Source organism: Panthera uncia, chromosome F1 (assembly GCF_023721935.1).
Source record: "Panthera uncia isolate 11264 chromosome F1, Puncia_PCG_1.0, whole genome shotgun sequence".
Classification (NCBI taxonomy): Eukaryota; Metazoa; Chordata; class Mammalia; order Carnivora; family Felidae; genus Panthera; species Panthera uncia.
In genome coordinates this window covers 66,118,429-66,137,194 of record NC_064813.1, presented here as the reverse complement: position 1 = coordinate 66,137,194, position 18,766 = coordinate 66,118,429, and the positions used below count along the sequence as shown (strand labels likewise).

Below are 18,766 nucleotides of genomic sequence, written 5' to 3'. Positions count from 1 at the left end.
TAGCCAGGTCACGATCTCGCGGTCCGTGAGTTCGAGCCCCGCGTCAGGCTCTGGGCTGATGGCTCGGAGCCTGGAGCCTGTTTCCGATTCTGTGTCTCCCTCTCTCTCTGCCCCTCCCCCGTTCATGCTCTGTCTCTGTCCCCAAAAAAAATAAATAAAAAACGTTGAAAAAAAAAAAAAAAAAAAGTCAGATGCTTAACTGACTGCTACCAGCTTCTCAAGATTTCTTAACGCTCTTCGAGATTTCTTAAATGTAGGCAAAAAATGTAGTTTCCCCAAGTTTTTGAGTGCGACACAAAAAAGCTGACTACCTAAGTACCCCACTTGTCCTCCACTGTTTTCTGAATACTCACCTATACTACTGGACTGCCAAATTCTTGTCCTAAATCACAACTAACAAAGATCTGTGAGACATGCTAACTAGGTCTCTGCCCTTTATTATTTACTTTGACCTCAAAGCCCTTCTCTTTCTAGCAAATTCTAACAAAGATGCCAACACCTACTTCTGAACATGAACTCCTCTGTAAAGCTTCCCTGCATATTCTGCTGCTCCCACCTTGTCTCAAGGATCCTGTGAATTGAATACTGTGTGTATTTTTATTATGGAAGTTCTCACACGACATCATAATAACTTGTTTACCACACAGGATAGGCAACTCAATTTATTTGTGGAGAAGTAAATAAATCAAAGAATACTCTGATGCCAGACTGGAGATTCTGTTCAAAATTAAAGGATACAAAACTTGATCCTTTTTTCTGAAAAGTATAAATATTAGTAATATAAATAATTAGAATACATATAAGTAAGGCAAGTAAAATATTACTCCCTTGCTCAGTTATCTAAAGTGTAATAGACACAATAAAAATACACATTTAGGGTAATGAAGATATTCTGAGATTAGACAGTGTTGATGACTGCACATCTTTGTATGTGGCTAATACACCACAAACCACTCAACTGTATATTTTAAAAGAGGGCATGTCATGGTATTTGAATTATATCTCAGTTAAAAAATATACACATTTTATCTACAACCAGGCTGGTCTAGGGGCGCCCGGGTGGCTCAGTCAGTTAAGCGTTTGACTCTTGATTTGGGCTCAGGTCATGATCTCAGAGTTTGTGAGACTGAGGCCTGCAGCAGGCTCCATGCTGACGCGCTGACATCGTGGAGCCTGCTTGGGATTCTCTCCTTCATTCTCTCTCTATCCCTCCCCCTGCTTGTGCATGCACTCTCTCTCAAAATAAGTAAATAAACTTGACAAAATAAATAAAACCAGGCTGATCTAACACAGAGCAAAATTTAAAGGAACTACAGTCTGTAGAAAGCCTAACATACTACTGCTATTTAGCAGAAATGACAAGGAAAGAAAAATCAAAGGCTAAGTAATTTCAAACCTTTTTCCTCAACATTCCATTTCAAAACATTTGGGATTTGTATGCAGCAATTTAAAAACTGCTCGACAAATTAGCTACACCAAGCAAGAAATGAGATACTATTATTATTATCTGTACATGTTCTTATTAAAGAAACATTAATCTATTATGTCTGTAATTTAATAAAATCTCAGACCAAAAGGACTTAATTAGAATACTTGGATTCATGTGGGTTTTAATAGCTCTCCATAAAAAATCACTTCACTGAAATTCAAAATTATATCTTCAATGAACTGTTTCTGAAAGAATCTAGTAAGTTGGCACAGGCATTTCTTTTCTAAACAGAAAACTATCTTTTGGAGGGGAAATTATAATTAGCACTGTAAATTTTATTTATCATCCATTGAGCTCATTAAATCCACTCAACTAGGGGGCGCCTGGGTGGTCAGTCAGTTTAACGTCCGACTTCAGCTCAGGTCATGATCTCGCGGTTTGTGAGTTCAAGCCCTGCGTTAGGCTGTGTGCTGACAGCTCGGAGCCTGGAGCCTGCTTCCGATTCTGTGTCTCCCTCTCTCTCTGCCCTCCCAACCCCCCAAATAAACATTAAAAAATTAAAAAAAAAAAACAAAACACTCAACTAGGCTAAAATGACATCAAATATGCTATTCACTGACAAAATGTCAGTCAACATAGCACTAAAGTTTAATGCTATGTGACCTAATCTGTAATCAATATATAGTGGTTTTATATATCCCCCAATCCTTTTAAGCTCAAACAAGTCTCCGTTTTAATCACCTGTTCCAGGAAACATATTTTGGTAATTTTTCATTTGTCATAAAAGCACTTTCTTTCAGCCTAGTCTCCTAGTGAATTAAAATCCTATATAAGTAGCTATACTGCACGACTCCAAAACTGGAACTTCGTTTTTTTAATGTTTATTTATTTATTTTGAGAGAGAGACAGCACGAGAAGGGAAGAGGGGCAAAGGGAGAGAGAGACTCCCAAGCAGGTTCCGCACTGTCAGCAAAGAGCCGGACATGGGGCTCGATCCCATGAACTGTGAGATCATGACCTGAACTGAATTCAAGAGTAGGTTGCTCAACCGACTAAGCCACCCAGGTGCCCCCGGAATTCTGTTTAAATGCTAGAAAGGATTGTGCCATTACCTCTTCTCCTTTTAAGTTAGTGTGTAATAAATTTAAGTAAATATTATGACTTCTGCCTCTCTTCTCACTTTCTTAAACACTGCTACGGAAGAATGAATTCTGACAACTTACGAAATGACACAGACACCACAAGAAGCTGCAAGACAACAAAACCCAAATTTTTACAGGAGACTGAAAAGGATATTTCTCTTTCCACTAAAGGAAATGAGACTGGGAAATCTACAAAATTAATAACAAACATACTTATAAAATAATCAGGTGATCTCCACTCTATCCTCTTGGTAAGCTAAACAGAAGATTCTTCTATTGCAACAAAGTAAATTAACCCAGCACAAAATGTAATGCTTGTTGCGCCGTTGGCCTCATAGAACATAAGAAAAATCTCCAAGAATACCAAATGAGAAGAAAAAATGAGGCTGACCATAACAGGCATGGTTGCTCAGAGGGTAAATGCACCGAGCCATGGCCTCAAGGCAAAGTAGGGACCGCAGGAAAGGTATTAGGAACACACCTGAATTCCTGGCAAAGCAAATTCAGAGCTTCTCAAGGAAATCATCTTCCAATTAGGTTCCAAGTTCAACCACAGAGAAAGATGAACAAAATATAAATTTTATAATTAACCAGATGAATTCTAGAAAAAAAAATCTGCTTTTCCCAAAATCACATTAAGTTTATAAATCAACAGGCAAGCGTGCAAGGAGCACTGTAAAACAAGAGTAATGAAGGAGTAGCCCTACCAGATATCAAACATAATAATTAAAACTATCACAATGGCAGATAAACAGAAACATCAACGATACAAAATGGAAAATCAGACCAGATCTAAGCACACGTATCTCCAGAATATACTAAGTGGAAAAAAGCATGACAGGGAACAGTATGTGGTATGCCACTATTTATTTTTTATTGGGGGGGGGGGGGAGAGACATGTATTTGCTTGTATACACATAATATATTTGTGGGAGAAACCAAAGACACTGATGTTGGGATTTATTTCCCTGAAGATTCTTTATACCAATTTTGGTACCAAAACAACTATTTCTTTTTTTTAAGTTTATTTATTTTGAGAGTGAGTGGGGGAGGGGCAGAGAGAGGGAGAGAATCCCAAGTAGGCTCAGTGCTGTCAGTGCAGATCCTGATATAGGGCTCGATCCCACAAACTGTGAGATCATGACCTGAGCTGAAATCAAGAGTTGGATGCTTAACCACTGAGCCACCCAGGCACCCCCCAAAACAACTAGTTCTTATATGGTGGTATTATTTTCCAAGTGTAAATGTAAACCTGAAAATACATTCAATATATAGATCAGTTTTCTTCATTTTGGTTGAGAAATGGTTATTCTGCTTAATCAGTTATCACAGATAGTATGGGGGGGTGGGGAGGGGAGGAGTCACCAGATGGCCCAGAAGGGGATTCCAAAATAGATTTACTCAGAGGGGGTAATGATGGTAACAGTATTTCATTGTTTCCTTTTTTTTGTCTTTTAAACTGTGAATCATACAGTCTATTACCTAATCAAATAATATTTGCTGGTCCAATATCCACACTCTTACACAGGACATTTTTTATCCAGCTTCCCATGACCAAAATACCCCTTGCTATCTTAATTAGTTTCTGAATTCAGAGAGCAAGTTCAGGGTGAGGAGGATATCTGAAAATCTCTCAGACTTAAACACAGAAGCTAAAATGATAAAACCCTGAAAAAGACAGAGGAAGATCTTCAATACACTGGACTTGACAACAATTTCTTGGAAAGGACACCAAAAGCACAGGCAATAAAAGAAAACACAGACAAACCAGAGTTCATCAAAACTGAAAACGTGCGTGTGTCATAGGACACTGTCGAGAGTGACAAGACAGCCCACAGAATGGGAGTCAATATTGCCCAGTCTTAATTGCAGAATGTATAAAGAACCCTGAAAACTCAGCAACAAAAAAGCAGCACAATTCAAAACGTGCTGTACCAATTTCCACCAGCCATGTACCAGAGTGCTTGATTCTCCTAGATTCCTGCCAACTCTGAATTAGTAGTAGCAGTGGCAGAATGAAATTGCTCAGTTTGGCCAAAACGGAATACACAAGGTAAGTCTCAGAATTAATTAAAAACAAACCAAGTCCACAGCACGATATGTCAATTATACCTTAAAAATATGTATTAAATTAAAAAACTATTGAATAAATACATTAAAAATACATTAAATAAAAACAAAATTAGGACCCTTACGGTCTGCACTAAACTTTAAATAAAAGGCATTACAGCATCATCCTCTAATATTTTCTCAAAAGAATGAACTAAACTTCAAACCCCAGTTATTAATGTGCCAGTTCCTAAACAGGGAATTGAAATTTTTAAAAACTAAGTGACATATTTGAATCCCTCTAAATAACAGAGTCCATGAGGAAACTACCAGAAATTTAACAATATGTCACACATTCAAGAAAAGGGAAAATTTCACTCATGGAACCGAACTTAGGTTTTGCTTCTAAAAATGACATGAACAATTACAAAATTACATAAACAGTTAACAACCATTCAGGACTAATCATGACGGCAAGTAACTTATCTTTTCCGAGGGTCTTGTTTTTGCTCTCTGAACACTGATGAAATTCTTTTAAGAGATAAAATACATGATCTATATTTGTTTTTACTAGAAATGTAAGGCCTGATATTTGCTTTATAAGCAGCACTGACAAAAACTCAACTACTTTTGAAGAATCAAGGGGTAAATGTTTTGGTTGTGTTTGGTAAAGCCTTGCTTTAAAAATAAATAAAACAAAGCCCTCAAGCTTTCTTAAGACTACCAAAGATCTCATAAAAGTCCATTCCCTCCTTGGCCAAGGATGCCTCATCTTTTCGGAGTCACGAACGGTCTACGAAGCTGGCAAGAGCTACGTAAAAATGCACCCAGACACACACAAAATTCTGCACAGACTGTCGCGTTGTGAGGGCAGTGACACACACCCGACACACCCTCCCAGGGATCAAGGGTTGTGAACTCCTACATTAGGCTATAAAAAGGAAAAGAGAATATTCCCAAGAACTATCACATGCTAGATACTTTATATAAATTCAATTCTTTATATAATCATTTAAGCTAGGCATTCATAATCCCACATTATAATTGAGAAGACCAAGGCTGAGTAAGAGAAAGCCAACTGCCTGTGTATAGTTTTTAAGCCAGGATTAAAATTAGGTTCTGAGTTCATAACCCATGCTCCTTCCACTACTTCTGAAGAACTAATTCAGAGGTTACGAATATATTCAACATCCTATGCTCAAGTAACTGTTGGAAAAATAAACACCTACCCTTCACTAGCAGCTCTGCTACCTTCCCTCAGAAACCACAGACTATATTCTACTACAAATAAGATATGTGGATATAAACTACCCGTATGTTGAGAGTAAACACATACTGTGGGTGAAGTCACCTCAGTACAAAACCTCATCATTAGCATGTACTGTGAAACAAAACAAAACAAACTATAGAAAGATTACTCAAGACAATCATCCCGGAGACTTTTACAAGTCAGCTGCACCAGATAAACTCTAACACTGTTTCAAATAAAAAGGTCTAGATAAAAATCTTCTTCAATCAACCTTATGAAAATCCTTGAGGTCAAAAGGAACAGATAATATCTTCATTTCAGAGATGAGAAAAATAAGGCTCAGGATAGGTTAATCAACTTAGCTAAGATTCATCCGGTTCATTTTTTTTTTTTTTTTCAAGAATTGGTACAATACCCATTTTTTTCCTGGCTTATAATCTTAACTCATTCACAGTTGATTTTATCAACAAAATATCCCAAGCTACCTTATATGTCTGTGATCTTCGAAGAATACATAGCAACTATTAAAAACTTCTGGATGCCATAGCAATTCGGAGAAGAACAAAAAGCCTGAATCATTATGGCTTCTGGTAACATGTAGGAAGCATGTGAATTTGATGTTAAGAAATTAACAGTGAAAATCAAGTTATTTCACACAGTCAGGATTATTCCAAAATCTTAAACCAATTCTTTCTACCTAGATCTATTGTTTTACTTACGTATGCATAACATTTAAATATGCACGTGGGCATATAGGTAGGTAGTATTGTAATCATTTAACAGCACTGAACCTCGATTCCTTCCCTGTTAATCTGTCTATAGTCACACTGCTAGAAAAACAGGAAGGCAAGATTCAAATCTAGGTTTCCTAAATGCAAGCCCAATACACTTTCCACTAAGCCCTGCAGGAGTAACGGTATGGGTGCGCCCAATTTACAACATTTGCCCTACGAATACAAACAGTTACACTATCATTCACATCCCCAACAAGTCTCGCAGCCTGTTTTAGTCAAGCAAAACAGACTATTTGGGAATAACAATAGAGATGGAAATCAAACTTCCTGGGATACGTGTGTGAAGGGTGGAGGAATCCAGGGCTTGCCGCAGACCACGGATGGCTGGGAGCGGTACTCACCCGTTTTGAAGGACAGTGCTCGTTCTTCTCATCAGTCATCTTCCCACTTTTAAGTGCTTTCCTCGGGTGCTTGATGGTTGTTTTTATGGCAGGTCGACACACATAGTTCTCCAAGTTCTTTGGAGGTTTTTTAGTTCTCTTAGCCTGAAGGCCAATTTTCAATTTCAAGTTTCCCTCTGAAAAGTTTGTTTCTTTCACTGAAAACTGTTGCTGTGCATCAGTCAAACCATCCTCTTTCCCTGCTTCACTGTTTCTTTCCCGATTCCACTTGCGAAGGTCCTCTTCCTCTTTCGCGTTGTTCTCTGGCTCTCCTTCTCTCTTGCTGACCACTGTGCCAGTACCGACGGCAGAGGGACTCTTCCTTGAAAATCCTTCGGAGTCAGAACCCAATCCTAACATAGCAGTATTTCTAGGGTCCATCACAAGTGTATGTTATTGCCAAGGAAGCTTATGAAAAGTTTACAGAACTGTGTTCCATAAAAAACAGGGATCTCCAAAACTTGCAACCAGCATCTCTTTCTCTGCAGGACAGACCACAACAAAAATTCATCAGAACAGAGGCAACTATCAACTAACGTGAAAAATGGGTAAAAGGGGAGGAGGGACGAGGAGGTCAGGAAGAAGCCCAAATCACAATTAAGACTAACCAAAATGCAGTACCAAATACATGTAAACTGATTTATAAATTTAAAATTTTAGAATAAGCTTATTATTCCACAGGTATCACATACAAGCTATTGTGCTACACGTCGTGGTCTGAGTGCTCCAACCTTTTGTAAGGTTTTAGGCTTTGCAAAGGGTCAGGACTCTTAGGTTGGAATTATCTTTGCTGCTGGTGTACAATTCAGCTCTGAATTCATTCACTCATTCATTCATTCAAAATATTTCTGAGCTCCTATCATGTGCCAGGCATTGTGCAATAACCTGGAAATACAGTGCTCAGGAGAACAGATCCAGCTCCTAAATTTACAAGCCTTATACTCTAGTGACAAAGACAAACATTAAACAAACAATGATACAAATGATTTATAACAATTGTTATAAAAACTTTGAAAACCAGATAGTTAATTTTACAAGTTTTCCCATTAGCAAACAGTCAGGTGGCATGCCTTAATTCCCCAAACCCATAAAATATTTTTTCCAAATGCATAAAATGTTCAAATCAGCATGCCAAATTATTATTTTACAACAGATGTACACCTTACCTGAGAATCTGAATAGTCTACCCAGGGCAACCCCCTTCTCAGAAATAGTGAGCCTCAGGGAACCAGATTACCATACAACCAGAAGGCTAATGAATACAAAGCCAAAACAATTCACTACTTTTGAGGATTGACAGACTATATATAAGCACACAGCCAACTCAAGATCCAGAACAAGTATCTGAAAAAGAGAACACCTTACTCATTAGAACATTCCATTGATAAAGTAGAGTATTTCACAGTTTAAACTAGGTGCTTAAGACTTTTCTTTCCAACAAGATTGTAAGATTCTCAAGGATGAAGATCACAGAACAATTTGACAACTCCTACCAGAAATGCAAGTCAAATGCACAGCCCAGTGCCTGAGAACACAGCAAGGGTTCAAAAGAAGGTGCCAACAATTAATTACCACTAGTAACAGCAGGAGCACAACATTTTCAGCACTCAACAAATACTGGCCGACTGACTGACCTCTTCAGTTTGTTCCCACTCTATTCATTCACAAAAGTGGCTGCAAGGGGAACCTTCCAATCAGCTCCCTCGGACAATTTTTGCAGTCTACCACCTCAAAGATGAACACTTCACAAGAGCTTCGAGACCTTTCATAATCGGGCTCTAACTATTCAAACTTGCTTATCCCAGAGATTGAGTCCACGCAGTTTTCCTTCCTGTCCCTGACAAGTCATGATCATTTCTGTTTCTGTGCCCTGTGCTTGCTTTCCCTCTAGAAGTACAAAGTGCTATCTTTGTACCTATCAGACCTGATCTGGATCCACTTTGGCCTTAATCACCACAAGTTTTGTGAATCGTCATACATTTCAATGCGGAAGTATTAATGTGCCTGATTAAGGAGCACCACTCTAAACATCACAGTGGAAGTAAGCCAATCTACAATATCTTACTCAAAGCAAAAAACAAACTTTTGATGATGGTTTGTGGACTTAATGTTCTCACACCTACATTTAAGCCTGCACGGACCTGATCCTTCCCTGAATACCTATTATCAGTATGGGATCACACTTTGAATAACTGGCTTTTTTTTTTTTTTTTCTTGCTGAACATTTGTCAACTCCACCCTCGAACAGGCTAGAGTAACGGCGTAAGCTTTATGAGGGCAGGGACCCCTTCTGGCTTGTTCCCCACTATATCCCCAGCACTTGGCACAATGTATAGCACATATTTCAGTACCCAATACATAGGTGAATGGATGAATGAATTTTAAGGCCCCTATAGCTTCTAACATAATGTCTGGTATGTAGAAAATGCTTCCCCTTTTTTATAGGAATTCGTCTTGTGTTGTATCAACAATCCTGTATATGACTTTGTTCTTATATGTTTATTATATGTGTTCCACAGAGGTGGATTTCTATATACGCTTACTACAATATCCAGCATGAGCAACAGCTTCAAAATCACATCTTAACCTCTTCTGTCTCTGTGCCGTCCAAGCTGGTGTAAGGAAAACAATCATGCTCACTGACCTCACTTTACACCCCGAAGCACCAACCTCAACTGGACCCTCGGTGTAGCAAACCCGCTTCCCAAACCCAGCGTCTCCTACACAGCGTCTTCAAGTCCCCTCCACCCTCACGGACTGTGCCTCCACTCTGATGATGGCAGTGGAAACGATCAGAAGAGAGCTGCTACGAGGCCCCCCCAGACCGCGTACCTTCGCACCTCCTGTGTCTGCTCCCACAAAGAGTCTGCCTTCCCTCCTATCATAATATACTTCCAACCCCTCCACTTGAGCACCAGATCCCACTCTCGCTGCCTTCTCAAGAGCATTGTTCAGGCAACCATCCTCTTTCCCCTTGCATCATCTACACCTCACACTCCTCCTCTGGCCGATGCCCATCAGCATGAAAACATACTACAGTATTTCTCATCTAAGAAATCTGCTCTTGACCCCGTATCCTCTACCAGCTTCCCATGTCTCTGTTCCCCACCTCCAGGTCCTCCACTTTTCTCTGCAGTGCGCTGATCACACTTTCACCACTACCTCTCCACAGAAAACGCTGGTCAGGGTCACCGCTGTGCTCCACGCTAAGTACACCCATCGGGTGTACTTAGGACCCTAGTCCTCTACTTGACCTAGCAACAGAAGGTGACTCTCGGGACCCCTCTCTGGATTCAACCTCAGTCTCCTTTGTCAGTTTTTTCTTTTCTCCCCGAACCTTAAACACTGGAGCATCCCAGGGCATACTCTTCCCTTCTCTATCTACACCCACCTGCTAAATGAGCAAATCTAATCTTTTGGTTTTAAATTATATCTAACACTATTGATTAATGGATCTTTTCTTTTTTTTGGAGTTTTTATTTCTTAGAGAGAGAGAGGAGAGAGGAGCCAAGCAGGCTCCACGTTGACAGTGGGGAGGCTCAAAACCAGGAACTTTAAGATCATGACCTGAGCCAAAATCAAGAGTCGGACACTTAAGCAACCGAGCCACCCAGGTGCCCCAATTCACAAATTTCTATCTCCAGAGAGAGGCCAGCTGAGAAGACTGCCTCAAACTCCAGACTCCTGTATCTAAATGCCTACCTGACACATTGCCTGCATGCCTAACGGGTGCTGCAAGCTCAGGTGTCTAAAATCAATTTACCTTCACCCTCACTCCCCCTCCATCTGTCCTTCCCACTCTTCCTCATCTCAGTAAACAACTCCAGCTGGAAATATCTGGACTCAAAATTCCTAATGATCCTTGCTTCCTTTTGCTAATGCCCCACATGTCCATTCAGTTGGCAAAGTCTTTTTTACCTCCGAAATACGTGTGGAATCCATTTCTCATCAATTTGACAGCTACCAATCAGATCCAAGTGATACCTGACCTGGACTGTTGCAAATGTCATCTAACTGGCTCCATTCCTCAGCCCTTTGTAACTCTCCACAGTCTTCTCAACTCAGCAGCAGGGTGATCCTTTTAATCAGATCATGTCACTCCCCTCCCAAGGGCTTCCCGTATCACTCCAAGTGGAACCAAAGTCCTTACAATGGTCTAAAGGCCCCATTTACTCTGCCAGATAACCCCCTCAGCTTCTTTTCCATCTCTTACCAACCTCCCCACTTAGTTCTGAGAAGGGGGTCAGGGGCACAGGCCTCCTCCTTCTGTTTCTCAAAAACAAACTTGAACTACTCCTTTGGGAGGGCCTTGCATGTATCGTTCTGTCTGACCAGAACACTCTTTCCCACGATAACTGCACACCTTGCTTCATGGCTTTGCCTAAATGTCACCTTATAGAGCAGGCGCTCCCCGACAATCCTTTATGAACACACCCACTGTCCTCTTCTGACATTCTGTCCTGTTTTATTTTTTCTCCACCACTCTTCTCACCGCCTGGTGTACAACGCATTTCTTTACTGTTGTATCTTTCCATGGGAATGTCAAGTCCACCAGGGAACAGATTTTTGTCAGTTTAGTTCAATGTAATGTCCTACACCTAGAACTGTACCTGGCATATAGGAGGTGTTCCATAAATATTTGAATTAATTGCATGTCTTATATAGGATGTATCTTATTGGCTTTAATTTGTTCCTTTTCTAGTTCTTTTCCCCACTTCCTGCTTCTCCTTTTTAAATTTTTTTAATGTTTATTTATTTTGGGGGGGGAGGGGCAGAGAGAGAGGGAGACAGAGGATCCCAAGCAGGCTCCAGGCTCTGAGCTGTCAGCGCAGAGCTCGACATGGGGCTCGATCCCACAAATCGTGAGGTCACGACCTGAGCTGAAATCAAGAACTGGAGGCTTCACTGGCTGAGCCACCCAGGCACCCATGTTGTTGCTGTTTAAGCCTTCTTGTTTCTTAATCTTTAATACCCATCCTGGGTTTCATGTTACTAGTGAACTGACAGACTTGCTATGTATGTTTTTGGTTAGTTATGAAACCAAATCTGTTCTAGAATAAAAACAAATAATGTACACAAAACAACTGTGTTTATATTCACTACTCACAAGTACACACATTTAAAAATTTCCCTATAATTGTTCTTTATAATGAAAGAATTCCAGAAGTCTTAATATGTATTTATAAATGTGAGGCAGAATTTCAGTGTTTCTTCCAAACAACTCAAAAGCATTTCTTACCAGCACTTAATTCATTTTTAACACATTCCAGAGAAGGGTTTGGAGAGCATGATTCTCTTCATTTTAAAACGGAAAAACTGAATCCAAGTGACACAGATTATATAAACAGCAGAATATCAATAAGCTAAAAAAGGACTTGAAAACAATGATCACTACCCTAGAAACGTATGTAAGAACAGAGAAATACTGTTTCCCTCACTTGATCAAAGAGAAAAAGAATAGCATGCCTAAGGGCATGTTCTGTGAATCCACTTAGGCAGTGAGCCTGGAAAAGCCTGATTGGCAAACCCTATACACCAAATTTAAGTGTTTCTAGTAAAGATAAATCCAAATTCTGAAGATACTTCGCAGCAAAGAATGTTTTTTATCGGCTAAATGTAAACTGCTTAAAAACCAGTCCCTACAGAACGCTGATTTTAAACTTTCAAAGCAGTGTTCTTGGTGAATGATACTCTGTCGCAAAGATTTTGGAAAGGTATTTACACAATCTAGGTTCTCCATCCAGGGGCAAGGATGCCATGTTGTTACACAATATACTCTGGTTCACACTACAATGTATTAGTAGAGAAACACAGAGCTAATAAGGCTGCTAGAACCTCTTCACTCTAAGAGGCAAATTCAACGTTCACATCACATGAAAATTTGGGATTGAAAGTATGTCTTCAAATCACTGAAACCATCCAGAACAGTCTAGTCCAAATTCAAGGGAAGCTAACACTAAATCTATAGCATGGAGCTCTTTTGCCTCGATCATTTTAGCTGTGAACAAACTTTTTAGAAGATTGCTAATTATATTAATAGGACATAAACATTCTATCGACACAAAGTATGATAATCTAACAACATGTCAGATATCTATAAATTTACAAAGTAAATCACATTTCACAGTGATTTATGAATGTCCTATTGCTGTACATTCTGCAATACGACAATACCCAGGCAAGCAAAACAAATACAAAATTTCCAAACAGGAACTAATCAAACTTGTTTTTACCACCACACCCTATTCCCTCTATAAAGTGACCAGTACCTACTCACCCACACCCCCCCATACTAATCTCACATCCAAGTAACAAACAACGGATCCGACAAAAATACACAAATTCACTGTTAATACAATGCTCTGGTCTGTGAGATACTACACCATTAGGGAAAACAATTCCACTAAGTTTGGAGACTGTCTTATGTAGATACCTTGTCTATCATGAGAGCCGGAAGGGAATCGACACACTTTGATAAACACTGTTTAGCAAGGCAATATAAAACCAACTACGCAGTTTCTAAATACTACAAATATCGAGTCCTTACAGTGTATTCAGCACTAGTTACATAAAAAAATTTACCAAGCTCTTAACACATGTGAAGCCCTGTGCTAATGTGTTATATAGATGATCTCGCGTAAGCCTCGCCATGAGGTAGTTACTATTATTATTCCCTTTTCAGGGATGAAAAAACAAGCTAACAACCAATAAAAGGTTGAACCCAGGTCTGTCTGACTCCTCTTAAATACCAAGTTATGCTGCCTCCCAAAGATCATTTTTGTTCCTGCCCTGACTACCCCTCTCTGCTACACCTGGCATATACTTGGTGTGTGAAATCCCATCTTCCACGGTCACACATTCCAGGGGCTCTCCATCTACCTCTGTGATCATTATACCACTTTCTTTATGGATTCATCAATCTTAACCTATCCCTTCATTCAATATTTAGAGAACCTCAAAATAGGTTTTGGGAATTGTGACACCCACTGTAGATATGGTTGTAAGTAATATGATACGGTCCTAGGTCTCGTGAACTTTACATTTTGGAGGGGGAGGCAGATAAATGACTAATTATTTAACCATGCAATAACAACTTATGATAAATGTGAAGGTACTAACTTCGTGAGCTAGCTTATCAAGGAAACTCGCAGGGACAGGGAATATAATGTTAGAAAAACAGCTAACTTTAATCTGAAACCCAATCTATTTGCCTGAAATAGCCAGGCAAAATGTGGAGGTAAGTATGTTCCCAAATTAGAGAACAGTATGTGTAAAAAATCCCTGAGATTTGTAAAGATTAACAGCAGATACACCAAAGGGGGTGACAGCACAAAACAAAAATGGAAAGATAAATGAAAATAGCTTGCAAAGAGCCTTGTTGGGCTATATTAAGGATTTGGAATCCAAAAAGAAACTCTAAGCAGGAGAGTAACAAGATAAATTTACATTTTAAGAAAACCTCTCCGCCTGCTGTGGAAGAAAGATTAGAAAGACAGCAAAAGTTGATTCTGGAACACCAGTCATTAGAGAGGTAGCACTGAAAATTAAAAAAAAAAAAAAAAAAAAAAAAGGATGCATTGAGACATATTGCAGAGGTGTTAACGGATTTGATTTGTTCACCAGATGCAGGAACAGAGGAAGAGAACTGAAGACTGAAGCAAGTGGTGGTACCACTGAGACATCCCATCACAAATACTTACCGAGTGCCCATCGTGGACAAGAACTGGGGGTACGGCAGTGCACAAAACACAAAAACCCCTGCCCTCATGGGGCTGACATCACAGAAGTTGTTTGCCAGGATGAGACAGAAAGAGGAGATTAAGAGTTCAATGAGAATGTTAAATGTCAGATGTCTGGGACACGCTGAAGTGGAAAGGCCAAGCTGCCAGCCCTGAATGCCCACACGGGACACCTACGGAGAGAGTCAGCAGGACAACGCTATATAAATATATAATGGAGTTTTAGAAAAAAGTGTTTTTAACTTGGGAAGAAAGGTAATTTACCTGAACTCTCTCTAAAATGTAAGAATAACTTTTCTTTCTTTTTAGGTAAGTACGCTTACCTGAAATTACCGCATTAGCTTAAAATAAGTAAAGTCTAGTTTGTCTCATCTGTGATCATGTCTTCTCTGTGGTCTTTATCAAACACACTTAGAGACTGTAATCACTGCTCTGTTTCTCAACAGTAAAAAAACAGATATAAATGAACTATAGAAGATTTAAAAAAATTACAGCACACTATGTATCTTTCTCCTGGCTTTCATGCTCTTACAATGCTTATAGATGACCGGCCTATTTCTTAGGACCTACCACCCCAGCTAAGTGAGCACAGTGCCACCAGTGGCTCGTCAGAAACGTGGCAGTCATCCTTGACTCCTCTCACTCTCCTACTCCCAACGCCAACCTGCCACCAAAACTTGTCAGTTCCACATAAATAATGTTTGATCACACCCGGTTCTAAGTCCACTACCGTCCACAACAGCAGATCTGACACAAAGCAGGGCAGCTTCCCACCTTCCCTGCGTATTTAACCTTGTTCCCCCCCGTCCCTTCTCTAAGATGTGGCCAGAAATATAACTTTTTAGAATTTTTATTTATTTTGGGGCACCTGGGTGACTCGGTTGAGCATCTGATTTTGACTCAGGTCATGATCTCACACAGCTTGTGGGTTTGAGCTCGGTGTTGGGCTCTGTGCTGACAGCTCAGAGCCTGGGACCTGCTTCAGATTCTGTGCCTCCCTCTCTCTCTGCCCCTCCCCTGCTCATGCTCTTGGTCTCAAAACTAAATACGCACTCAAAAAAAAATTAAAACTTTTAAAATACGTTTTTATTTCTTTTGAGAGAGTATGCACACACATGCAAATGTGCAGTGGTGAAGACACAGAGAGAGAGACAGGGAGAGGGAGAGAGAGAAATCCTAAGTAATCTCCACACTGTCAGCGCAGAGCCCAACATGGGGAGCGATCCCGTGAATCATGAGATCATGACCTGAGCCAAAATCAAGAGTCAGATGCTCAGCCGACTGAGCCACCCAGGCACCCCCAGAAATAGGATTTAAAAATAATCTGATTATGTCATTTCCCTGCTAGACCAAGGGAGATCTTAAGTGCTCGTGTAGCATCTGTAAGTCTCTTAACACTCATCATCCTAGTAAGTTATGTGCTTTTGGTAAGTTACATGCACAATACCCAGATTTTCCACTATAGCATTTGTTCCATGAGAATAAGAATCCTGACTGCTTTATTTCCTGAAATATCCTTAGCAAAGTACCTGGAACATAAAAGGTATTCAATAAATATCTACTGACTGAATAAGCAAACATACGTATTGCTGTATTTTAAGTTACGTATATAGACAATGACTAAAAGACAACAGAGTGAAAATGAAAATATTAAAGAATTGGCATTTTCTTTAAATATCATATAATCTTATACTGTTATTACGATTTAAAAAATAAACACTGCGTATCGCCATATAATTTGCTCTTCAGAAGTAAAAGGGTAAGCAGTATACTAAATGGCTTAAGATATTTTATACTGAATCACTGATATTACATAAATCACTGAAATCACAAAAAGCTAGAACATCTTCATAAAGATAAAATTTGAACTGTGTTCCTAAATAATTTATACACCATAAACAACACTTACAGAGTTGGATAAAGCTTTCTTTTTTTTTTTTTTAATTTTTTTTTTTCAACGTTTTTTATTTATTTTTGGGACAGAGAGAGACAGAGCATGAACGGGGGAGGGGCAGAGAGAGAGGGAGACACAGAATCGGAAACAGGCTCCAGGCTCCGAGCCATCAGCCCAGAGCCTGACGCGGGGCTCGAACTCACGGACCGCAAGATCGTGACCTGGCTGAAGTCGGACGCTTAACCGACTGCGCCACCCAGGCGCCCCGGATAAAGCTTTCTTTACTCAACTACAGAACATTTCATTTAAAAGAGTGTGACAACCACCAATAACTTCTAACTTTCAAAGCACTAATCACCAATAAATCCAGCTATTTTCACACTTATGTACTGTATATAGTTCTTAAATTTCAAGATGCCAGAGATTTAAAAAGGGTTTATGAATCATTGACCACATTTTCAGGAGAAAAATTTTTTTAACCACTACCACAATAAATATAATAATCAACTGTGTTATTTCCTAATTTTGGAAACATTAAACTGGGAGGAAAGAGTGTGTCTCATGAACAAGGAAATACTATATTATAGCAACAAACTAATTCTAGAAAGTCAAACCAGGAAAGCAAAATAGAAGACATAAATTACAAATAGTTAGCCACAAGGGGAAAATACGTACAAAAAGCATTCCCAAAGCTAAATCCTGGGGGGAAAAATCATACTCACTATTACACAGATAATCTAATCAAACCTTGCTTAGCTCTTCCTGAGAAGTAGAGTTAACAATGACTCAATTATATAAGCTCAACTCTGTTTTTTAAAAAAGATGGGATGGGGAGCACTTAGCTGGGTCAGTCGATGGAACACACAACTCGATCTCAGGGTTGGGGTTCAGAGATTACTTAAAAATAAAATCTTTTTTTTTTTTTTTTAAACGTTGATTCATTTTTGAGAGACTGAGCATGAGTGAAGGAGGGGCAGAGAGACAAGGAAACACAGAATCTGAAGCAGGCTCCAGGCTGTGAGTAGAGCCCAATGTAGGGCTCGAACCCGTGAACCGGGAGATCATGACCTGAGCTGAAGTCATACACTTAACCAACGGAGCCACCCAGGCGCCCCTAGAAATAAAATCTTTAAAAAAAAAAAAAAGTGGGATGGGGCTGTAGTTGCAAGGAATATATAGGGATGGTGATGCCTATCCCTAGAGAATTCTAAAATGGCAACAGGAGGGAAGAAAAAGTTACATCAGATTTTCCCATAAATGAATTGTTACATTTGGACAAGGGTTAGGGGCTGTCAACTCAGGCCAATGCATGTGGTTTTACATTAAACAAAGGAGTCACTTCAAAAGAGCGCCATTCATATTGTAAACATCTTCCATTTGTTTTTCATAAAAATTTTCTTCGGAGAAATGAGTAGGAATGTGAGAGGGTACAAGACACTTGGGGAAACAGACTGGCAGTTCTTCAAAAGGTTAAACAGAGGCACCACATGGGCCAGCAAGTTCACTGCTACGTATATACCCAAGAAAAATGAAAGCATACGTCCACACAAAAACGTGTACACAAATGTTCACAGTGATGTTATCCAGACAATGGAATGTGAGTCATCCATGAAAAAGAATGAAGTGCTGGTACATCCTATGATGCAGACGAACCCCGAAAATTGATGCTAAGTGAAGGAAGCCAGTTCCAAAAGACAACAAATTACAGAATTCCATTTATGTGAAGTGTGCAAAAAAAGGCAAATCCATAGAGACAGAAAGTAGACTAATGGTTACCTAGGGACGGGGGAAAAAGGGAAGGCTGGGATGGAGCGACTGCTAACGGGCACCAAGATCAAATTTTCTAAAATCAGGTGGTGGTAATGGTTGTACAACTATGCGAATATACCAAGAACCACTGAATTGTACACTTTATTATTATTATTTTTTAACGTTTATTTATTTTTGAGACAGAGAGAGACAGAGCATGAACGGGGGAGGGGCAGAGAGAGAGGGAGACACAGAACCGGAAGCAGGCTCCAGGCTCTGAGCCATCAGCCCAGAGCCCGACGCGGGGCTCGAACTCACGGACCGCGAGATCGTGACCTGGC

At 39.8% G+C, this 18,766-nt stretch overlaps 2 protein-coding genes and 1 long non-coding RNA gene across 8 annotated transcripts in view; 1 reads left to right on the top strand and 2 right to left on the bottom strand.

Annotated features, from left to right (window-relative positions):
* Nucleotides 1-3,190, bottom strand: part of LOC125925712 (uncharacterized) — a 3,544-nt gene extending 354 nt beyond the window's left edge. Inside the window, exon 1 of the long non-coding RNA XR_007458902.1 lies at nt 205-3,190. This is a non-coding gene — a long non-coding RNA (uncharacterized LOC125925712). The remainder of the gene's footprint in view (nt 1-204) is intronic.
* Nucleotides 1-18,766, top strand: part of DAP3 (death associated protein 3) — a 320,245-nt gene that overhangs the window by 250,462 nt on the left and 51,017 nt on the right. The gene's annotated exons all lie outside the window — the stretch shown is intronic.
* The window catches only part of ASH1L (ASH1 like histone lysine methyltransferase), a 192,900-nt gene that overhangs the window by 155,615 nt on the left and 18,519 nt on the right, over nt 1-18,766 (bottom strand). For all 6 annotated transcript variants that reach the window (XM_049634839.1, XM_049634836.1, XM_049634841.1 and 3 more), the window contains exon 2: nt 7,005-7,525. In XM_049634839.1, coding sequence (XP_049490796.1) covers nt 7,005-7,424 — 420 coding nt within the window. In that variant the 5' untranslated portion in view covers nt 7,425-7,525. The remainder of the gene's footprint in view (nt 1-7,004; nt 7,526-18,766) is intronic.